General features: G+C 48.8%; 1 protein-coding gene across 7 annotated transcripts in view; it reads right to left on the reverse strand.

Moving 5' to 3' along the window:
- Positions 1 to 357: 357 nt before the first annotated feature.
- NTF3 (neurotrophin 3) overlaps positions 358 to 24,454 on the reverse strand; it is a 77,631-nt gene continuing 53,534 nt past the window's right edge. For 3 of the 7 annotated variants that reach the window (NM_001428295.1, XM_015471319.3, XM_059886508.1), the window contains 2 exons: positions 8,418 to 8,557; positions 358 to 2,522 (listed from right to left, as the gene is read on the reverse strand). In NM_001428295.1, the coding sequence (NP_001415224.1) occupies positions 1,740 to 2,501 (762 nt within the window). In that variant the 5' untranslated portion in view covers positions 2,502 to 2,522; positions 8,418 to 8,557 and the 3' untranslated portion in view covers positions 358 to 1,739. Of the gene's footprint in view, positions 2,523 to 5,703; positions 5,846 to 8,417; positions 8,558 to 24,454 lie in introns of those variants that run through there. The other 4 variants (NM_001077988.3, XM_059886509.1, XM_059886510.1 and 1 more) reach the window with 2 other exon arrangements.

Consider the following 24,454-nt stretch of genomic DNA (forward strand, 5'->3'; position numbering starts at 1 on the left):
TTAGTGGTAAAGAATCCACCAGCAAGGCAGAGGACCTGGGTTCCATCCCTAGGTTGGGAAGATCCCCTGGAGAAGGGAAAGGCAACCCATTCTGGTACTGTGGCCTGGGGAGTCCCACGAGCAGAGGAGCCTGGTGGGCTACAATCCACGGGGTCGAAAATGAGTTAGACACAACTGAACTAAACAACAATAAAGTTGAACTCATAGAAGCAACAGAGCAGAATTTCGGTTGCCAGGGTTTGGGGATGGGGAAGAAGAGGAGAGCAGAAATTTCAAATTTTAAGAGGAAGACGTTTTGGGGGGTTGAATGGACCCTGCACGGCCTGGTGACCATGATGACAATACTGTACTGTATACTTGAAAGTAGCAATGAGTAGATTTAAAATGTTTTCACAGTAACAACAATGGCAATTACATGAGGTGAAGGATGTGCTAAGTAACCTTACGGTGGTAAACATTTCACAATATGTACAGGTGTCAAATCATCACATTGCACACTTTGAACTTACATAGCGTTACATGTCAATTACATCTCAATCGAGCTAGGTGTGGGGAGAACAAAATGAAACCCTAAAACAAAAACCATAGAGAGGAGCACAATACCTAAGCAAGGAGAAGGAGAGGAGGGAGGGGTAAGGAACTTTTGTTCTTGAATATCTACACCATGCTGGGACTCTGAGATGCCTACCATGATTATGGGGCCTAACCATGGCAGCCTGTGGGGTAGGCAAGCCCCATATCTGACTCTCTGACTCCAGGCAATCTGGGCTCAGGGTGCCTTCAAAGCCCTGCCCACAGTCACGGGGAGGGGCTGGAATTTGCACCAAGGTCTGACTCCCTCCTGCGGCACAAGCCTTTATCATCAGTTCCCCCTGGGGCTGCAGGAAGAGTCAGCAGAGGATGGGGAGGCAGAAGAAACTCCTGGAGAATCTATCAGGACCACATTTCTCTTCTGTGCACAGATGACTCACCATCCACTTCTGCTCCTGGGTAACTCTACAATTATTTCTGTTGCAGATAGTTAAAAAAACATTTTCCTATGTGCCTCGGAAGATGAAAACCACTTTTACACAGAGCAAAACAAAAACCGAAGCCAAGAAAAGAAAAAAAAGAAATTCAACCCTTAACCATCTCAAACCCCCAAACAACAAACGAGCTGAAAAGAAACTTCCAAAATGAAAACTGCCAGATTCATTGTTATTGTTCTGGGACTATAACATCGGAGTAGATCATAATTCAATTGGCAAAAACTGACAGCAGAGGAAGGTGAGGAGGTTCTCGGACAGTGAGCTTGCCGGCCAGATTTAAGAGCTGCTGAGCATCCCTGCGGCGGAAGTGGTACCAGTTCTTTTGATTAATGAATCAATTATGATGCATCCTGAAAGGGGGTATGGAACTGTGTCTACACACAACTCTGACATCAGCCGATTTCAACAAGTTTACTAAAACGACAGTCACGGCCTTTGACAATACTGAAAGTAAAATAGTGGTGTACACAGACTTTACAGGGCAGCTCCAGGGAGCTGGGTTACAGAATCAGGTTAAACAGATGGGAGAAGGCCTGAGGGAAGCCAAGCACACGGATTTTATTGAGAAAAAAGCTTATATACTGTAAGGGTTGCCGAAGTTTAATAAATAAAGGTCAACTTATAATATATAAAAACAATATAAACATTTATATGCTACATGCATATCATATAATTTAAAGTAATAATTTATATATGGGGAGAGACGCCAAGTCATGTTCTTCCGATCTTCCTGGACAAGGCACACACACAAGACGTGTCTATCCGGATCCACCGCCAGCCGACCAGTTTGTTGTTTTCTGACGTCAGCGCGCGGACGTAGGTTTGGGAGGTTTTGCACTGCGAGTTCCAGTGTTTGTCATCAATTCCTCTGCAACCGTTCTTGACAGGCCTGGCCTCCTTACACCTCGTCTCATAAAAATATTGTTTGACGGGGGAGTTGCCGGTCTTGATCTCCCCCAGCACCGTGACCTGGTGTCCCCGGATGTCAATGGCCGACGACTTGTCGGTCACCCACAGGCTCTCGCTGTCGCACACGGAGTACTCGCCCCGGTGGCTCTTGTGCTCCGCGTACCTCTTCCTCCGCGACGTTCTGTTGGCCGCCACGGGGCTGCCCACGTAATCCTCCATGAGGTACAGGGGAGGGGGCTCCAGGGGGGTGCTGTCACTCAGCAGGACCCGCGGCGAGCTGTAGCGTCTCTGCTGCCGCAGCAGCTCGGGGCCCATGGCCGTCACCGGCTGGAATTCCGACTTGGCCGGCTCTCGGGGCGGGGCCTCTGCTTTGGGCAGGGTGCTCTGGTAGTTCTCCTTAACGTCCACCATCTGTTTGGAGAGCTTGTTTTTTAAAATATCTGCCTGGATCAGCTTGATAATCAGGGAATTGAGTGAGTCTTCCGGCAGACTCCTTTGATCCATGCTGTTCCCTTGGACGCCACGGAGATAAGCGAGAAACATCACATAAAACAAGATGGACATCACCTTGTTCACCTGTAAGATCTGAAAAGGAAACACGTGTGTTACTAGCAGGTGGTGGCGGCTGCGTCCGTGTCATTCCTGGACTGGATACCTGAGCCTGGGGATCCCTGTGAGGCAGGATGGAGAGCTGAGTACCACCATCCAAGGAGAACATCAGAACGCCCCTGTGATGGCCAGAGACAGAGGCTGTCTATTCCTCTCGCCTTCCCCTCTTACTCTCCTAGACATCCAAGTGCCTTCACCCCAACAATCCTTCTTCCAGCAGTGTGGCTGGGTGAGAGGGAAAGAGATGTGTGTGTGTGTGTGTGTGTGTGTGTGTTGTGTGTAAGAGAGAGAAGGCAAAATAATCTGTCTCACAAAGACAAAGAATATCACTGAAGGGCCACAGCCTGGAAGAGTCAGGTCTCTCCCGAGGACCTAAAGCGGCAGGGGAGGTCACCTCTGGGCATTCAGCCTGGATCTTTCTCGGATGGACAGCACCTGTCACCTGAGCACCCGAGTCCACTGTCTGTAGCCTTCTGCTGGGTGAGCCTGACATCCTGCTGTTTCTTTAAATGTCTCTTGAGCCTGAAAAGACCACCTCTCGCACCACCTCATGAAACTACAAAGAAACGGAACCTGAAAATTCTAAAGGTACATAGACTACGTTTCTAGTTAAAACATAGCAGCAGCGGCAGCCTTGCAATTGTGTCAAGAATCAGAGTTCTCTTGCCCACTTCGCTGCGGCCCCTGGGGTCTCTGGAAGGAGTGAATACCCTGAGGCTGGGGGGTGGGCCAGCTTCCCCTCAATCTGCAGCATCAGAGAGGGGTCATCACTGGCCAGCCTGGCAGAGCAGTCCTCCTGCCCCTGTAACTACCCACTCTGTGAGACGGCCTGAGTGTCAGGGTTCTCTGCCGAGCTCGCTGATGGACATGCTTGCCAATGTGCCCACCTGATCCCCAGACACCCCCTTCCCAAGACAGCAGACCCCCCGAAGCACTCCCTGCAGAAGGTGGAGACTCAGCTCAAATGAATGGGCTGCACTTGCCCTGAAGCGCAAGATTCCCTGTCGATTTCTCTTGTCTGATGTTTTGTTTCCCACTATGAAACGCTCCTTTTTTAATGGTTCTATTTCTAACTCTGCCATCTCCTTGGTTCAGTGGCATCTTAACCCATCAACGCTTTCGTTCTGTTGCCATAGTAGAGCCTCCACTTGGGGTTTCTGCCGAGTCCATGTGGAATTAGAGGGCTGATCTCCACATACCTTCATGCTGGTCACTCCCTCACTAGAGCACAGCCCTGGAAGCACAGCCCTGGAAGGAGAGGGTTCTGGTGCGGGAGGGGTGGCCACTGGTTAGACCCTCCCCAGTGCCCTGCACTTCGCCCCACCCGCCACGGGTGCTCATTCTGTTACCACCACTGCAGCTGCCTCACCGTCTCCGGGGCCCTGTCGTTTCCTCTCTAAAGCTCTAAGCGTGGAAAATCAAATCCTTCCCTTGGCTCACCTTGGATATTTCCAGAAAGACTACAAAACCCAGGGGAAGAAGAGAAGGGAAATAAACAAAGGTGGCACGAGACACAGAAAATCAGTCCTGGGACTTCCCTGCTGGTCCAGTGGCTAAGGTTCTGCACTCCTGACGCAGGGGGCCCGGGTTCGATCCCTGGTCAGGGAACTAGATCCCACACGTCACGACTAAAAGTTTACATGTCACAACTAAAGATTCTGCATGCCGTAACTAGAAGACCCTGTGTGCTATAACCCTGCCCAGCCAAATAAATAAATGAAAATAAATAGCGGTTAAAAAAAAGAGGAGAAAAGCCGTCCTGCTTACCCATGGCTCAGAACCTGTCTGTGTCTGAGCCCGCCCAAGCTAACTGGCTCCCAGGACTCACAGATGTGGCCTCTTCCCACATGTTGCCTGAAGAGCTGCTCTGGTGTCCCCAAAGGCCAGCAACATTGCTGTCACTTTCCTCCAGCTTCCTCCTCCTGGCTCCCGGCCTGTTTCTCTGATAAGGGGAGCATCTTCCTTCCATGGGAACCACTCTCTGGACAGCTGATTCTTTCAAGGTCAAGGCTGAGCGAAGGATTCTAGCTTTGCTGCCCCCATCTAGAGATGCACTCCCCCCAGGAACGGCATGATCCTGGGAAAATGGTTCCCATGGAATAACTAATCTCCCCACCCCAACTCCACATAAAAGTGATTTTTCCCTTCAATCTTGCAGGCCCAACAAAATGAAACTTGAACAATACAAAAATATGGCGTCCATGCAACTAGAATTATACCGCCTTCTCCCTTCCAAAAAAGAAGACAGATGCCATGAAGTAATTTGGGATTGAGAGGCTATCAAAAAACAATTTATGAACCGCCCCTACCCATCCCGCCCAAGCCCCATCACCATCAACTAAGAATATGCAGGCTACCTGCTCATACGGAAACTGAACAAGTGAGGTGAGTGGATGGAGGGCCCAGGTGGAATAAGAGTCCATGTCTAGATTGGGAAGGTCACTGCAAGGGTGAGTGGGAAGGAAGAGCCTTGATGGATTGGGCTGCTTTATGGGGAGTGGTCTGTGTATGGAACCAAAGGGTGTTAGAAGCAGAGAGGCATTTACTCCAACTCCTTTATTTTATATGGGTTTCTCTGGTGGCTCAGATGGTAAAGAATCCACCTGTAAAGCATGAAACTGGGGTTCAATCCCCAGATCAGGAAGATCCCCTGGAGAAGGGCATGGCAACCTATTCTAGCGTTCCTGCCTGGAGAATCCCATGGACAGAGGAGCCTGGCAGCTACAGTCCATGGGGTTGCAAAGAGTCAGACAAGACTGAGCGACTAACACTTTCATTTTCACTTCATTTTATAGATGAGGAAACCTCAAACTGCAGTTTAAAGAAGAGGAGAGACACAGGAGGCAGAGAAGGGGGGTCTCTGCAGTTCAAGACCAGTGCTTCTTTTCATCACATCATGACTGGGCTCCCATGCCCCATCTGCAGCCCGGCTCACTGTTCAGCAGCCACTTAAATAAGCTTTATGACCCGTGTGACCCTTCCCCTTGCACATTCTCATCGCCTCTTCTTCTGCTGAAATGTTGCTCACTCTTCAGCACCCAGTTCAGAAGCTAATTTTCCATCACGCTCCCCCGATAACAGCAGCCCAACCCCCTCTGCATGCCCACGTCGTGGTGGCACGTGTCACAGCCCTCTCGGCACGATGCAGTTTACTCACTAGACTGTCCTCCAAGGCCAGGGGCCCCTCCTTCTTGTCTGTGTCTGTCTCTCCCCTGAGTCCACACCACAGCGAATACAAAGTAGGTGCAGTGAGTCAGAGATGGACCGAGGGTGGCTGAAGGCAGAACCAGCTCCCGAGGCTGCAGGGCCAATAGCAAACATTTCTCAGAGGCAGGGAGGTGGCAGGAGGTGTGACCATGTTAGAAGCCACGCTCCAAACCCCCAGGCGCATGTTCCATGGTCCCATGTGGCTTCACTTACAAAACCCACAAAGATAAAATTCTGCAGAATTTCAAGATGGTAACCACAGAGTGTTACACTTGAGTTCAAGGTCCCCTTTCTGGGTGTGGGCCCCTGTGCGATGCCCTGGCTGTAGGAACTAAGATGGTTTGTCTTCATGAAATTGTATGAAGGTAATAGATAGTGGGAAAATGGAAACAATGACAGACTTTATTTTCTTAGGCTCCAAAATCACTGTGGACAGCGACAGCAGCCATGGAATTAAAAGATGCTTGCTCCTTGGAAGAAAAACTAGGGCAAAACTAGACAGTGTATTAAAAAGCAGAGACTTTGCCGCCAAAGATCCATATAGTCAAAGCTATGGTTTTTCCAGTAGTCATGTACAGATGCGAGAGGTGGATCATAAAGAATGCTGAGTGCCAGAGAACTGATGCTTTCGAACAGTGGGGTTGGAGAAGACTCTTGAGAGTCCCTTGGACTGCAAGGAGATCAAACCAGTCAATCCTAAGGGAAATCAACCCTGAATATTCATTGGAAGGACTGATGCTGAAGCTCCAATACTTTGCCCACCTGATGTGAAGAGCTGACTCATTGGAAAAGACCCTGACACTGGGAAAGATTGAAGACAGGAGGAGAAGGGGACGACAGAGGATGAGATGGCTGGATGGCATCACCGACTCGATGGACATGAATTTGAGCAGACTCTGGGAGACAATGAAGGACAGGGAAGCTTGGCGTGCTGCAGTCAATGGGGTCACAAAGAGTCAGACACGACTTAACTACTGAACAACAACAAAGGAGTGGAAAGTCAGTGTTCGTCAAGAGAGACGCTCGAAGGCCACAGGGTACCATGAGGCAGGGTGACACGAGCAGGGCTCTGGACAGGAGCCGCGACTTTAGTGCAACCTGGCTGGGAGGGCCTGGGGTTGTGGACCATGAGAAAGGCCTGTGAGACCATCTTCTTTGCTCTCCTTGGCAACAGGGGCAGGGGGAGAGGTCAGGGTCATCAGGGAGGACGATTTCACCACCAATACTGCAAACAACCACCCAACCCCGTGGTCAGATCGTACAAAGCAGACCGACTTGTAGCTGATTTATTGCTTTTCAATTTTCTACAGAGACTTATGGAGGCTGCATGTTTCTACCATCCCATCTACCTCTGGGAGCCCCAGGGCAAACCCTGCCACCCTCTCGGGTTCCAGGCACACAAATTCTGCAGAAACATCTGGCCAGCACTGGTGAAGGTAGGGGGATGGACAGATGAACAAAATGAATGACATAAAAACTCCCAAATGCCTCTAGGCACAGGTCCTACTCGTTTCTGGATCTAGACTGTCTCTTGCCATCAAGTCCAAAAACCTTGTCATGATACTTTGGAATCAGCTGCAGGTTGGTAAGTGTTTCTAGATTATTTGCAAGGCTGCATTAAAACCCAGCAGGCTTTCTGCAGACTTCACTTGGATAATCTGCTTTCAGCTTTTTCGCACAGAGCAAGCCCAAGAATGTTGCTAATAAAACGCGCCCTAACACAGATGTTGAAGCCGGAAGGGGCTGTAGATAACCATCTCATGTTTACCATTAAGGATGCTGAGACCGGGTATGGTGTAAAGTGAGTTGCGTAAGGGTCACACAGCTACATGACGCAGAGATGGACAGGGGAGATTTGGCTCTTTTTTAAAAAATTATTTGAAAATTTAATTTAATTAATTTATTTTTGGCTACGCTGGGCCTTCATTGCTGCTCAGGCTTTCCCTAGTTGAAGTGAGCTGAGGCTACTCTTTGTTAAGATGCTCCGGCTTCTCCTTGCAGTGCCTTCTCTTGGTGTGGAGCACAGGCTCAGTGGTTGTGGCACATGGGCTTAGCTGCCACAAAGCTTGTGGGATCTTCCCGGACGAGGGGTCGAACCCGTGTTCCCTGCGTTGGCAGGCAGATTCTTAACCACTGGACCACTTAGGGAAGCTCGAGACTTGGTTCTTAAGTGCAACAGAGATCACAAGGCTCAAGCATGGTCAAGGTCACTGTCGGGGTGGATCACGACATTGCTAGGAAAGCTCTCAGCACCGTGCCCGGCACAGAGTGATCCACTGGACGTGCTGGATCAATATGAACCTGAGTTATCAGTGGCAGCAGAGATGCTGCATCCTTGCCCTCCACGCGCACACACTGGGCACCACAGGTCTAGCTCCCTGGCGTGGGGAGTGGAGAAGGAAAGACAGTGCTCGGCAAGGCACATCAGTGAAGGTTTCGATTCAGAGAGACTTCTGTGCTCCTTGGCGAGTGGTGACTGCAGGGTACAGAGACCCCCTTCCAAGCAATGGTCCTACTGTGTTATCCTCGTCTGTATGTCACCTCTTGGATGGCATGGCCACACCCTTCTCAAACCCCAGTCCCTGTTGTCCGGCCCAGGGCTGCACTGTCATGGAGTCTCCAGGTCTGTTTACTTAATGAGCATCTACAGCAGGCAAGACCTACCAAGACACAGCTTCCTGGCCTGGGATGCTGTTTGGGCTTCTGCCAAGCCTGGTTTGGAAGCCAATCAGCTCTGCCTTCTTCTCCCAAAGAAAATACGGGCCTGGCTCTGCAGCAGGCCAGGGTCCCCAGGCTCTTCTTGGCTATAATTGGAAAAAGACCTGTTAAAGACCCCGGCAAGCCCCCTTCCTGCACTCTCCCCAGTGCCCCTTTCCCCCGCTCAGACTTTTCCAAGATCCCAACCAACTCGCAGATGCTATTTTCCTCGCTCAGAAATGCTTTCCCACATATGGTGTTTTCCCAGTCCCCAGAGCAACATTCCTACAAGGTTTCACCATCCCTCAAAATACTCAAAAGAGAGCAATTTCTGATTCCTCCTTTCTGGCTCAGTGTACAACACACACAGAGGGTTTGGGGTCTGCAAGAAGCAGCTGAAATGCAAGAGAAGCTGGTGAGGACAGAGGTACAGGGTCTGAGGTTACTGAAACCCGGGTCTGTCGGGCCACACGTGGCAGACGGTGGCCGTCGCTGCTATGTTCCATGTCACCACTCCACGACTAGCTCCCTGGCATGGCGAGCCACCTCCTGGTCACAAACCCGGAGACCTTGCTTTTTGCACCTGTGTATGCGTGCTCAGTCGCTTCAGTCATGTCTGACTCTTTGTGCTCTCATAGACCGTAGCTCACCAGACTCCTCTGTCCATGGGACTTTCCAGGCAAGAAGACTGGAGTGGGTTGCCATGCCTTCTTCCAAGGGATCTTCCCAACCCAGGGACTGAACCCGTGTCTCTTACGAACTCCTGCATTGGCAGGTGGGTTCCTTACCACTAGTGCCATGTGTTGCAACTGTAGTGAGTGAATTTGTAGCCTGGGCACTGGGAGCACCAAACACAAAAATGCCCCGGGTCGGGTACTGACACTGCATCTATCATCTTGGTAATAACCCCTCGGAGGTAGGTACTAATGATGGGGAAAAAACGAGGCATGCAGAGGTTTAATAATTAGCTAACAAGCAGCAGAGCTCAGATGGGATGGCCGTCTGGCTCTGCAGCAGAGGCCCTGTGCTGTCTCTCTGTCTGTCTGTCTGTCCTGGCTCTCACACCTTCCAGAGGATGCTCAGGTTCCAAGTCTGGAGTCAGGACAACTCAATCTGGCCAGCTGATCACCTCTCCAAGAAGCTTCCAGGCAGCTCTCCGCAGAGTTTCCAGGGGTTTGAGGCCACCGCTCCTGTTTCCTCCTGCCAGACTCCCTAGCAAAGTGTTCCCCAGGGAACAAAACAAAACCCGGCCTCCTCCCATCTCTCCTGCAGGTGCCTGTCGCATGCTTTGCATCGTGGGGCGTGAATGTACCACCTCAGACCCTGGGTTTGGTCCCAGTGTTGGAACTCCGGGTGTGACTTACACAGAAGGCCCAGAGGCTCTGTTCTGGCTTTCCTTGGGCAGGAGGCATGAGATCAAAGGTGGAAATGCTTTTTAATGTGCCAAGTATTGAATATGCGAATTCAAGAGGTTTCATTACATCCAGGGTAGCCACATCTGTCTGGGATGAGAGTGCTTTCTGGCTGGGGTGAACCAGCTCACTGGCCAGCTGCGGCCAGAAGGACCTCATTCCCTGGAGACTTGCTGCAGCGATGACCCAGTCTCTGACGAATGCCAAGGGCTCCAAAGACCACATCCTGCCAGATAATCCTTATATCTTGTTCAGGGAGTGGAAGAGGAGAGAGGTGGGAAGGCGAGAAATTTAAAGCCGAATGACAAAAGGGAAAGGAATGTGGTGGAAATATTAAACTAAGGCCTTTCTATAAAAGGACCGGCTAGGCTCATTCCCCTATCTTAATTGCAAAATTAATTCAAATTGGCTTTGTTCTGAACACGGGTCCCAAGGCCTCAAAATGAGTCGGCTGGGACCACATGAAGGTGTTCTGACCCCTGACAAGGCTGGGAGCTGGGAGAGAGAGGTCCCAGCGGAGCCTCCGCTGGGGATCAGTCTGGTTTGGCTTAATCTCTTTATTAATGATCCGGAAGCAGGAGAGAGGAAAAAGTGGCAGATTAATTAAAAAGCACAGATGACGCGTAGGGGGAAGGCGCTACAAACACGGGTGAGGACAAACCCATTACTCCCCAGTTCCCCGAGGGGCTGGCGACCTGGAAGGAGCGGGATGAGATTAGCCTGGAAACGCTCAGGTTAACTCGCTGGGGGCGAGATGAATCCAAAACCAACAGAGAGGGAAACACTTGTGGAAGGATGGAGGCAAGGAGCGACTTAGGGTGGCTGGAAGGATTGGATGAGAAATGAACTCTTGAGTACAGGCCGGGCGGGTGTCTGGGGCCCCATTTCCCCGATGGCTCCACATGTGTCCCTCAGACCCACCTCGCTTACTCTTAGCACATCTCCGAGGGTGGCCACTCTGACCACTCCCTGTCTTAGGAAGCATGTGTGTGCGTTTTCAGTCATGTTCAACTCCTTGCGACTCTACGGACTGCAGCCTACTAGGCTTCTCTGTCCATGGGATTCTCCAGGCAAGAATATTGGAGTGGGTTGCTGTACCCTCCTCCAGGGCATCTTCCTGACCCAGGGATCGAACCGCATATCCTGTGTCTCCTGCACTGCAGGCAGATTCTTTGCCTGTGAGCCATTGGGCAAAAATACATAAATCTAGCTCTAGAGAGGGTAAGAAACGGAGCTGAGGTCAGAGAACTAGTTCACGACTCTCAGCGAAGATGCTGGCGAGCATGGTCTAAATTCCCCCCAAACCAAAAAGACTCACCTCTCTGCTATATTTGGTGAGACTACATGTGACACCCCTGATACCTGGGTAGGTGTGCATCACACAGTCTCAATACAGTGTGACAGCAGAGGCAGGGAGATGGATTCCTACCCAGTTCTTTAAAAGCGGCTCATTCTGCATACCTGGAGGCAGAAATGCCAACCTGCTCCTATATTCTTGCCTGGAGAATATCATGAACAGAGGAGCATGGTGGGCTACAGTCTGTGGGGTTGTTGAGTGACTTTGAGCATGCAGTCTGCATAGCTCCTCTTATTGAAACATCCTGAACCCAGGTCCTGAAACCCATTGGCACAGACAACCCTTGGCCAGTATCTAAAGGAAGACAAGGTCCTCAGATTGCAAGGGATACTGGCTTCCTGGTGGAAATGAGACATGCGATCAGCAGGGAAAGGAGTGTTCTAGGATGAGGGAAGATGAAATAGAGACCTGAGAAGGGTGACACCTCCCTCAGAAAGGAATTGCTGAAACCAGTCCCTCTTGGAGGCCAGAAAGTGAGGACTTGTGGTGGTTTAGTTGCTAAGTCGTGTCTGACTCTTTGCACCCCCATGGACTGTAGCCTGCCAGGCTCCTCTATCCATGGGATTTTGCAGGCAAGAATACTGGAGTGGGTTTCCATTTCCTTCTCCAGGGGATCTTCCACACCCAGGGACTGAACCTGGGTCTCCTGCATTGCAGGCAGATTCTTTACCAACTGAGCCACCAGGGAAGCCTGTAAGTGAAGACTGGAGACCCCTGAATGGGATGAGGAACCAACCTCCCCCAAAAGCAAGCTAAACACCCTGAGCTGGAAGTCAGTCGAGAGCTGGGAATTGCTTTGGCACAGCTACTGGAAGAGGAATTATACATCATTCAAAGCACTCCCTCCTTGGGCCCCAAGGCCATGAGAGACGGAAGGTATGGCACATGTCATAACAAAGCACACTGCCGAGCTGAGAGGAAGGTAGCGTGGTTACTCCCCGGGCAGGGAACCCTCTGGCTTGGCCCCGTCTTGGCAGAGAAATCTGAAAGGAGCCTGGGATGCCGACATAAGCCCCAGGAAGCCTAGATTCACTTTATCCTTTACGTTCTACCAACTCTCATGTCATGGCCGGAGGGTGAGCGTGGAAAGATGTGCAGAGAACGTCTGAATCAATCCAGCTACTGGCCATAATGGTGATTATAGTAAATTTTGTTCTCTTTGTTCTGGGCATTAATACTCATCTGCCACTGTGCTCAGAAATGTGTGTGCATGGGCTTGTGTGTGTGTGCACACGCACACGCACACACACACACACACCACACACACACTGTAGCTTCCCAAGATAGGATAAGTTACAGTCGAGTTATTTCCAAATTCCTGTATCCTTTCATATGCTGAGACATCTTGATTTCAGTTTCATTTTCTGCATCTGGGTTAACTCCATTTTTCCAAGTGAGGAAATACACAAGGGGAGGTTGCTTCCGTTAAACAGACAGTTGGGGGTACGGCTGGCGTGAAACTCTTAGCATCAGAGAGTAATCACCCCAAGCAAGTGAAACTTCCTGTTCTAGACATTCGCCTTGCGTCTGAGCTGGGTTTCTGTGTCAAGCATACGCATAACACACCCAGCTGTAAGTTAACTGTATTGGAAGGCTTCTGACTATCAGTCTTTAATCATTATAATCATGATGATGATCAATTATCTACTTTGTCTAACCAGCCAAGGATGGGTCTCAAAATGGCAGGATTAAGGAAGTTGGCTTCATCTGGAGAGCTGGGAAGGAAGGGAAATCCTGAGGCAGGACTCCCCTTCGCCCTCGGGATGCCTCTTCCAAACCAAGACCACAGCTGGCTTGGAAGGCCCAGACCTATGACTACACTGCAAGAGCAGCGGCAGCAAGGCCGGGGTCAACCCAAACCATCATGGTTTGGCCCCATGAGGACTTGGCCACAGTGAGTGTGGTCAGAGGGTAGACTGTTTCCTCCAGGCTTGGCAATGGGGCTCGTGTCAAATACAACGCCCGGCCCACAGCCAATCTCCATTCAGGAGGATGAAGGACTTGCACGTGGTCCTTGTCTGTCTTTGGTCTGGATGCCTGTTCTAGGAAACCGCGCTGTCTGGGGACTTGGAGGGCCAAGGCCTCCTTCCACGCTGCTGGGCGTCCCTTCCACGGCTCGCCCGGCCACCATCATTCACCTGAATTTCCTGCCAGGTCCAGAAACCAGGACAGGAGAGGTGCGTGCATGGAGGTTTCGTGAGGCTCTCTGTGCCCACTTGTTAAGGGAGGCTGGGATGAACACACAGAAGAAAATCCTTCACCCAAACCCAGGTGTGTGGCAGGCACTTCACGAACGTTATGATCCAGTCCCAAACTGTCGACCAACTCAGGTTCTGGGCAGCTGGTCAAGACCAGAAACCAATCCAGAGCTTGACCTCTGAAAGCAGTTTTGGCACCAACACTTTGGACCCAACGCTGTCTTTCAACACGAACACAGTCCTCATAATTGCTCATAAACAGCTAGTATTTACTGAGCCCCACCATATGCTGGGGACTTTGAGAGACACTACATGGATTATCTTAATTCATCTTCACAGATACAGTGATCAACCTCAATTGTCAGGTCAGGAAACTGAGGTTCAGACAGATTAAGTTGTTGTTTCTGAGATCACATATCAACCGAGAGGTGGAGCCAGAATGCAGAGCCCTGGGTGACCCTCAGGCTGTATTTTTAGCCAGTACTGCAGACCACCTCCAAACTCGTTCCACAGAGGCTAAGGCACCTGCCACTTGCTTGCAGGGAGCAAGGTGGGGAGCCCCATGCTGGTACCCTAATGCTTCTTTCCTTATTCAGAGAAAGAGACCTCCAAGATAGGTCCTCTGAAATGCAAGGGGTCATTACCCCGTCTAAGGCTGCTGCTGCTGCTAAGTCACTTCAGTTGTGTCCGACTCTGTATGACCCCATAGACAGCAGCCCACCAGGCTCCCCCATCCCTGGGATTCCCCAGGCAAGAACACTGGAGTGGGTTGCCATTTCCTTCTCCAATGCATGAAAGTGAAAAGTGAAAGTGAAGTCGCTCAGTCGTGTCCAATTCTTAGTGACCCCATGGACTGCAGCCTACCAGGCTCCTCCGTCCATGGGATTTTCCAGGCAAGAGTACTGGAGTGGGGTGCCATTGCAAGAAGCATATCTGTACAATGCCAGGCTGGTGGGCTCATTTATTTGTGCTTTTAGTTTCCCCAAATATTACATATTCCTTTCCTCCATCCTTACTGGACGGTAAAGAAAACCAAGAACCCAGGGATTTTTTTTTTTTTAATTTGCTGGATTTTGGAAGACAAGACAGATTTCTGATTATTTGGTTTTCATAGATTTTAGTGTATTGACAAGGAGAAGTGAAATATTGTGGACTCAGGACTTCCCTGCTGGTCCAGTGGTGAAGACGTCACCTTCCAGTGTAGGGGGTATGAGTTCGATCCCTGGCTGGGAAGCTAAGATCCCACATGCCTTGAGGCCGGAAAACCAAACCATAATGCAGAAGCAATGTTGTAACAAATTCAATCAAGATTTTAAAAATGGACCACATCAAAAAAAATCTAAAAAAAAATATGGACCCTTGCTTGGCACTCTTTATGAATAAAAAACAACTCTGCCCCTGACCAGCTTTGTGGCTACTGAGGAGCCCATAGTCACTGCTCATCCCAGGGTCTCAATTCCTAACATGCTTTTTCCATAGGGCTGATGCTGGTATTTTGGGCAGGACAGTTAGTTCTTCATTGTTCGGTTCTGTCTCTCACCCATGAAGCTCTGCCCCCCACCTACTAAATGTCAATCATGTCCCCCAGACGTGGTGACAACCCAAAAAAAAAGCTCTCACACTTTCCCAAATACCATCTGGGGAGGCCTTATCCCTCCTGGTTAAGAATCACATAACAGAATGCTGGTGGACTAAAGTGGTCCTCAGCCATTTTTGACCTTTTTAGAATGTGATAAAAAATGAAAGAAACTGTCCCCTAAAAAAATACATGTGCACAAACGGGAGACAGTTTGCATAAAAAATTCCAGGCAGTTGACAGGCTCCGCAAAGCTAATCCAGAGACCCACAGATCCTAGGTGAAGAATTCTTGAACTAAAGAGTTTTTCAAAGCTTCTAATACCCTGTGCTTCTTGGTCCTTCTGTCAGCCCTGAGCCATTTCTTCACCTGCTTTGACTAAGCATCCTCAGTACTGGTCTCATTTTCTGGTCCTTCCTGTTTCTCTGTGTCCTTTTAAAGCTACCGAGCCAAGCACTGGCATCCTCATTTACCAGCATCTCACATAATGTGAAGGTTATAGCAGGAAAACAACCTGCCCCATATGCAGTGATAAATTAGTGAAGGAGTCAGAACCAGAGCCAACTCTCTAGAGGCCCAGAGCCGTGCTGCCTGTCTGGAACAAACCAGAAAAGTAAATATAAGGATACTCAGAGGGAAAACTGCCAACAAGGTGTGAGCACCAGCAGGACTTCCTCTGGGAGGCACAGGGGAATCGGGATCAGTGCAACATATGAAATGCCACACTGTGAGATGGCTGGAGCCCTTGCAGCCTGACTGAGCCCAAGAGATAGCCCATAATGTAGAACCCTTCCCCCTTTCTTACATAGATCTACGTAGCATCAGCACGATTGTCTAGTGACATCCGCATGCCTCAAGAGCTTTGGGATTTCATGCTGCTTCCCTTCCATCTCTGAGCCTGCCAGCACTCTGGATGACTTCACCTCCAACCTGATGGCTCTTCTGTCCTTTTCTATCCTTCTGGTTTCCTGATTTCCAAGGTTAGGCTGTAAGTGGCCAAGTGGCTTCTGTCTGCTCTTGGGGCTCCAAGCCACCATGGGGGTCACTGACCGTCAAGGAGACCCACCCATGCTAGAGACCCACCCTCCCCTACCATGGTCTTCCAGCCAGTCTCGCCGAGGCACTCAGTCATCTTGCAGGTGGACTGGCCTTGGTGGTCCATGCCAAGCCATCAGTCAACCTGTCAAGGCCACCTGACACAGAAGATTCTCCCAACCCAGCTCTAATCAAATCCCTGACCCATGACATCATAAGAAATGATACATGGTGAGTTGTTCTTTTTTTTAATGCTGTCAGGCTTAGGGTGGGTTGTTACACAGTGAAAGATGATGGGAAAAGTACAGAGGACAAGAGGTGTCACCTTTTAGTGTCACTGATGACACTTCATTGTTTGCTCAGAAGCATCTGAGAACATTCCTGGAGGACAGATCTAAACCGGAGCTCTAGGATCATAACCTGAACCACGAAGAACAGGGCAATCCCCACCAAACAGGCGAGCAGTCAGGCAGCTGAGGCTCTGACTGCAAAGGGGCGATGCAGAGCCAGCGGGCTCTTCCATAAAGTGAGGGAATCAGGATAAATCTTGGCAGGGCCTGTGCTCTGCCCACCCTTGGGGGCTGAGACAAGGCTCTGGGCTCCCTGCTCTCTGTCTGGTCCCCGTGGACACAGAGGGTGGGAGATGGCTCTGGGGTCCTACTGACCCCCTGCATGTAGGGAGGAAGGCATATGGCCCCAGGGGCTCTCTGGGGTCCCCAGGAATTAGAAACATGTAAGGACAGGCCAGGGAGCCCGGGAGACAGAAAAGAGAAACTCTGGGTCAAGTTTGCATTTCTCATTATTCCTCCAACCCTTCTCAAATTCCTTTTGTTTAGAAACCTCCTTGAGTTTCGGAAGGCAGCCCCTCCCCCATCCCACCCTGGAAAAGCCTAGGAGCTTTCCCCCAGCCTGTAACCCTTCTGGATAACACGTTCCATATGTCGGTCACTCTCCGCAGGAGACGCACGCTCCCTTTCCCGGTCACCTCCTCTGTGGTCCCCCCTCAAGTCTCTCCCTCAATAGCACAAGAAGCAGTGAGGGTTTCCATCGGATTGGAGCCCGTGGAATCAGGGCGTTCCTGCCACTTTGCCTCCCGGTGCCCGGGGAGCGCCTGCCTTGGCCCCAGCCCACCACCACCGACAGCTGCAGGAGACCCTTCTTTAAAGCGCCAGGGCCAACTGAACTGCGCTGACCCAGCTCACCACGTTACTGGCTGAGCACAAGGCACACAGCCCCTATTGTTCTCCTCTCTCACCCACCCGCCCCTCCTCCTGTGGCTACCCACCATGGTGAAGGCTGAAGATTTTTCCAACACAACTTTCAATGCTTTGGTCAGGGATGCACGAGCAGACCTTCCATCTCTCCTCCCTTGACCTCTACCCCACGCCCCCGTCCCCCTCCTCTGCATCTTATGTGGACTGAGCTTGAAAAATGCAATGCACAGCTTCACACTAGTTTTGCTGGATTTCCCAAAAGACCCCAGAAGGTAGGTTTTTGCTGCTCTGGAGGGGTTGAGTTGGAAGGACTGAAGATGACCATGAATAGGTCCGGGGACAGAACTGTGTGGAGCGCCTCTTCCTCAAAAGCACAATTATACTTAAAGGCTCCAGGTGTCCATGGGTGCTCAAGAGAGCAAACAGAGGCTGCCGTGAGGCAGGCAGTGAGGCAGCCCTTTAATCCAACCAACACAGACAGGAGAAGTGGGCAAAGCGTGCATCAAGAAGCTGAAGGTGTTTCAAGACAGAAACAGGTGGCAGGCAGAGAAACTGGGGACATGGCAGAGCCATCATTCTGTTAAAGAAGGAAGGATGCTACATGGAGTACGGACTATACACGCCAAGGACTGCAGTTCAGAACTTACATCCTACCATTTGTAGCTTTTTGAGTAGAGGTGAAGTTAGGAAAATTATAAAGAGAGGGTATTGCTGTTTTAATGGGGTTCCCAGGTGGTGCCAGTGGTAAAGAAGCCTCCTGCCAATGCAGGAGACATGAGAGAGGAGGATTCAATCTCTGTGTGGGGAAGATCCCCTGGGAGAGGGCATGGCAACCTCTTCTCTTGGAGAATCCCATGGACAGAGGAGCCTGGTGGGCTACAGTCCGTGTGATTGCAAAGAATCAGACAGGACTGAAGCGACTTAGCACACATTGCTATTTTAAAGCTGAGAAATTGAGGGCATAAGAGGAGGTAAGCAATGGGTTCTAAGCTATCAGAGCCGGAACCAGAAACCTGCTCTCTGACTCCTGATCCTACAGTCTCGAAAAGATAACCCTCTCTATTCTCAAAGTCTTGAAGAATCCAGAAGACAGAGCACATGCCTATAGTTGTCCAGGAAGTAGAAAACCTCCATTTCTTTAAAAAAAAATGAACGTTATTTTTGGCTGTGCTGGGTCTTTGTCGCTGCACACCAGGCTTTCTCTGGTTGCAGCCAGCAGGGGTTACTCTCTGGTTGCTGTGTGCAGGCTTCTCTGGTTTCGGAGCACAGGCTCTAGAGTGCAGGCTCAGTGGCTGTGGCTCACAGGCTTAGCCGCTCTGAGGCATGTAGAATCTTCTCAGATCAGGGACTGAACTCATGGCCCCTGCATTGGCAGGAGGATTCTTAACCACTGGACCATCAGGGAAGTCCGAGCTCCTCCATTTCTCGGCAAACTTGAAGAGAATCTCTATACCTACAAAATGCTCACTGTACTTTGCTGCCTCTGATGCACCCATTCACACAAAGTGGATTATTTCCCAAGTGGGGCCATTTCTAAGTGCAGGAGCATCATTGTGTGGGGGGAGAGGGGCTGGGCTGGTCCTTGGCTCAAGTTCTCCACCTACGTTTCTCTAAGCCTCCCTCAGTCTCCCTCTTCCCCCATTCCCGGCTCCATTTCATGAGGATTTATTGTACTCTGGAGATCAAACAACTGGCTAAGCAAAAGTGTTTGTTAAAAACAATCTTTCTCAACAATACCTGCATTAAGAAAATGACAACAATCAAGAAGGAAAACATGTCTGAAGATGGGCTTGGATGATACACGAGGCTAATGAGACACCCGAACGAACGTAATTGGAGGATCTGACTTCAGAAGCTCCAATTATGCTTGATGGGCTTGGCAAGGAACCCTGCAATTTGGTGCTAATGAATGGATTAACAGAGAGGGGAAGTTGGAACCCAAGAATGTGTAGGAATGTGAGTCCTAACCCTGTGCTGGGCATACAGTAGAAGGGCCACCGAGGACCTGATGAGCTGAAGTGGGAGAACGTTAGGGCTTTATGATGACAGGAGGTCATTCCTGGCCAAGGCATCAGCTCTTCTGCCTCTGGATCAATCTGCAAAGCATTACAGGCCTTCTACTTTGGGGAGATCTATTTTGGTTTACTAGAAAGAATGTTCTAGTGAGTTTCCAGGCATGCAATAGAAATGACTAGCTTAACTGGATTTCATAGAGAGGATTGCAAAACAGTTCTTTCCAGACCTGAGGCTCTGGAAGGCAAAACATGAAGGCAAAACACTCCACAACTGTTGGGGACACTGGTGGGGCCATGGTGATGTGTGGGAGCAGAGAGTGACCTCCACCCTGAAGTAGGTGAGTCATATGGTGGGGAGATGGAAATGGCTGCAGACTCTGGTCAAACTGAAGGGTCTGGAAATACACTGGCGCTGATTCAGAACGTGGAACTTTTGATCCTACAACATGATACGTTTGAATTCCCCTTGGTGATGTTAATAACACAGTTGGCTAGTGCCACACTGACAGAATTTATGAAGCAAGGACTCATCCAAGAACAGGAAGGAATGACCTCAGTTTGTACCCTACTTGCGCCTCTGAAAAGGCTGAGTGTAAATCACATTTCTGTGAATTGAATTATATGTTAAAGATACTAGGAGGGTTTGCAACAAAAAAATCATATTGTGAATTCCTATGGAAAGCAGTAAATAACTACTTTCTCATCAAATATGTATACATACACACACATATATTTCACTACTTTTAGCTTGAAGCAAAGTGCATCTTTAAATGTAGAGCAAATATGCTGTAAATATGCTACAATTCCACAATGAACACGTGTGCTTTGAAATATAATTCTTCACCAAGGGAATAAGACTTATTCTTTGATTAGATCTTCAATTATCTGGGTGCCCTGTTAACATGCACGATTCCCTATGGCTTATTCTTTAGGAAACTAGAAACTGGGAAGAAAAGAGGCAGGAGAATTTTCTGCTGGAACTTCCCATATTTTCCACTCTTGTGCTTTAAACAATATCAACCTAAGTGCCCCTAAGAAAAACTATGACAAACCTAGACAGTGTGTTAAAAAGCAGAGCCATCACTTTGCTGACAAAGGTGTGTCTAGTCAAAGCCATGGTTTTTCCAGTAGTCACGCATGGATGTGAGAGTTGGACCATAAAGAAGGCTGAGTGCTGAAGAATTGATGCTTTCGAACTGTGGTGTTGGGAGAAGACTCTTGAGAATCCCTTGGATAGCAACGAGATCAAACCAGTCAATCCTAAAGAAAATCAACCCTGAATATTCACTGGAAGGACTGATGCTGAAGCTGAAGCTCCAGTACTTTGGCCACCTGATGTGAAGAGCTAACACATTGGGAAAGACCCTGATGGTGGGAAAGACTGAGGGCAGGAGGAAAAGGGGGTGACAGAGGATGAGATGGTTGGATGGCATCACTGACTTAATGGGGGTGAGTTTGAGCAAACTCTGGGAGATGATGAAGGACAGGGAAGCCTGGCATGCTTCAGTCTATCGGGTCACAAAGAGTTAGACACAACTTAGTGACTGAACAATTGCCCAAAATAAATGACACTTCTGTCTTCTTCTCAAAGATCCCAATAATGAAAGGAATGCAAGGAAAAGAAAGCAAGCAGAAATCACACACTATGTACACACTGAAGGCTCAAGAATAATTATATCAATAAGGATGATAGCTAGCCTCACTGAGCATTGGCTCCTGCCTCAAACTGCGCTGAGACTGGATTCTGTACAATCTGATTTAATTCTGCGATAACCGAGGCAGGTCCCATAGTCAACAGTGTTTATCTGGAACCTTGTATATTACTCCATATTACCTAACACTCTCAATGGGTCTGTGACAGTACCCGTGATTAAACAAGGTGGTATTTCTGTTGCAAAATTATAAATACTCACTTAAAGGAAATAAAGATGATGTCAACTCAGGTCATATTTTGCAGCCAAATGAATCTGCTGAAACCTTAAGAAAGGACTCTGGGTTTTCAGAGCTTGGTGGGTTTGGGAAATGTAAAGAGACTGAGGGCATGCATTATTCTCCCTATTTGGTAAATAAAGATACTGTGCTGGGCTCATTCATGTCTGACTCTTTGTGTTCCCATGGACTGCAGCCCAGCAGGCTCCTAGTCCATGGAATTTTCCAGGCAAAAATACTGGAATAGGTTTTTTGCCATGCTCTCCTTCAGGGGATCTTCCTGACCCAAAGATCGAACCTCTATCTCTTGCGTTTCCTTCAGTGGCAGGCAGATTCTCTACCACTGAGCCACCTGGGAAGCCCTAAATAAAGAAACAGGGCCCCAGAGAAAACAACTTGCCTGAGATCACACCAGAGACATACTAGAGCTGGGATTTAAAGCCAGGTGTGTCTGACACCACAACCCACTTCTCAAACACCACACCATTTTCTGGGTGATGTTTCCCATCAAAGAGACCAAGAGAAAGCAGAGACCAAATTAATCCATGATTGCATACACTCTTTCTATGTTTAAAGAATTTTTTCCTTGAATAAATTTCCCTAGAGAGATTCTTTTCCCATGTTATAAAAGTCCTAAGAGCATATTAGAGAACATTCTAAAAATACAAAAATACATACAGAAACCTATCACTTCCCACAAATATCATGATAGAATATTCAAACCACTCTCTTCTAAAAACATGCAAAATTTTTCTATGCATCACGAAGTTGAGAGTACTGAATGTACATTGTTCTTCGGCTTTCTTAATCTTATAATCTAAGCATTCTATCATCATATTAAAATTCTACGTAAACAAAGTTTTGATGGCTGCATAATATTCTATTCTAGGAATGTGACACAATTCACTGGATTATATCTTCTTTGTAGGAAGTTTATAATCTCCAAGTCTCCATTCTCATACATCCATGGAGAAGGAAATGGCAACCCACTCCAGTATTCTTGCCTGGGAAATTCCATGGACAGTGGAGTCTGCTGGGCTATAGTCTACAGGGTCGCAAAGAGCTGGACATGACTGAATCAACTAAGGATGCATGCATTCTCATAAATGGGACTTCCCAGGTGGCATTAGTGGTGAAGAAACTGCCTGCCACGCAGGCAGTTATAAGAGACTTGGGTTCAATCTCTGTGTCAGGAAGATTCCCCTGGAGGAGGGCATGGCAACCCACCCCAGTATTCTTGCCTGGAGAATCCCATGGACAGAGAAGCCTGGAGGGCTACAGTCTGTGGGGTCTTCAAGACACAACTGAAGCAACTTAGCACACACACACCCTCTCATAAATAATGCTTCAATATACGTCTTCCTGCATAGAGCTGACCATGGGTCTGAGTTTTACCATGTTCCTCTGCTTCAGTCCCTCTCCTACTCCCTCTCTGGTAACATCTGCCCTGCACATCCTCAACCTCAGGTCAATCAAGCATCTATTTCTCCAGCCGTCATTTAGGCTGGGGGGAAAGGGGAAGGGCAGCTTGGGCACTCTTTGGTGCTGAGCAAATTTATGTTCTCAGGTTTAGCTTAGCCCTTGCTATAGATCAGGTTTGTTGCTATTCTTCCTGCATCAGGTCTTCTGTTCCTCACAACAGCTCTTTCAAAACTGCATTTATCCAGATATACCAGAATTTGAAAGGATGCCTGCGCCCCAATGCTCATTGCAGCACTATTGACAATAGTCAGGAAGCAACCTAAATGTCCATCGGCAGAAGAATGGACAAAGAAGATGCTGTGCATACACGCAAGGGAGTATTACTCAGCCATAAAAAGGAACACATCTGAGTCAGTTTTAATGAGGTAGATGAACCTCAAGCCTATTACACGGAGTGAAGAAAGCCGGAAAGAGAAAGACAAATATTGTATAATACCATTTATATGTGGAATCTGGAAGAATGTACAGATGAACTTATCTGCAGAGCAGAAATAGAGACACAGACATAGAGAACAAACATATGGATACCAAGGGGGGAAGGTGGGATAGGATGAATCCGGAGATCTGGATTGACATAGATACATTGTTGATACTGTGTATAAAAGAGATACCTAATGAGAACCTACTGTGTAGCTCAGGGAACCCTACTCGGTGCTCTGTGGTGACCTAAACAGAAAGGAAATCCAAAAAAGAGGGGATACGTGTATATATACGACTGATTCACTTTGCTGCACAGCAGACACTGACACAGCACTGCAAAGCAACTGTACCTCCAAAAAAATTAACTGAAAAAAGCGAATTTATGTTTTGAAGTCTTGAGCACAGGAAAGCTTCGGATAGGAACCCCTCACTCTGCACCCCCCAGGTCTCCCTGTATTCTTGCCTGGAGAATTCCACGGACTGTAGAGTCCACGGGGTCACAAAGAGTCCGACGTGACTGAGCGACTTTCACTTTCACTTTTCATCTCCCTGAATGCACACAGCTGAAGTGACCAGTCAACTTTCTCCAGTGAAAAGGGACACTATTCATCATTTGCTTGGAGTAATTGTGGCTCTGCAGGCCTTCCCTGGGTCAACCAGGACCCGTGCTCACCCTGAGTCCAGCTACAATTTCTTCTGAGTGTCTGAGTGCTCCTTGTCACATTTCCTCTCTAACGGCATCTTCAGTGACATCATTGGTCCCACTCTCTCCGTTTCCCTCAGAATCCTCCTTGCATCAGGGCCTCCTTCCCAGTCTTATCATCAGCCAGCCTCTCTCTGCAGATTTCCTCTCCTCGGAAGACAAAGGCCGAGCACAGAGACACTGTCTGTTCAGTTCCAGATCATTTGCAACAAAGCAAATATGACAATGAAGGAAGTCACACTAATTTTTTGCATACCCAGTGCATATAAAACTTATGTTTACACTGTACTGTTAAGTCCACATAGTAGGCAGTAGTATTGTGTCTATGAAAAAAAAAAAACACATTCTAGACACAATGTTACTGCCTATTTCATCTAGAAAATCTAGATGAAGCAGACTTACATACAATCTAAAAAAAGGTACAGATGAACCTATTTGCAGGGCAGGAATAAAGACGCAGATGTAGAGAAGAGACTTGTGGACACAGAGGTGAAAGGGGAGAGTGGGATGAACTGAGAGAGCAGCATTGACGTATGTACACCACCATGTATCAATTAGAAAGCTAGTGGGAAGCCGATGTATAGCACAGGGCGCTCAGCTTGGTGCTCTGTAATGACGGAGGAGGGTGGGATGGGGGGATGGGCACGGAGGCTCAAGAGGGAG

This window comes from Bos taurus, chromosome 5 (genome assembly GCF_002263795.3).
Source record: "Bos taurus isolate L1 Dominette 01449 registration number 42190680 breed Hereford chromosome 5, ARS-UCD2.0, whole genome shotgun sequence".
In the NCBI taxonomy this organism is placed as follows: Eukaryota; Metazoa; Chordata; class Mammalia; order Artiodactyla; family Bovidae; genus Bos; species Bos taurus.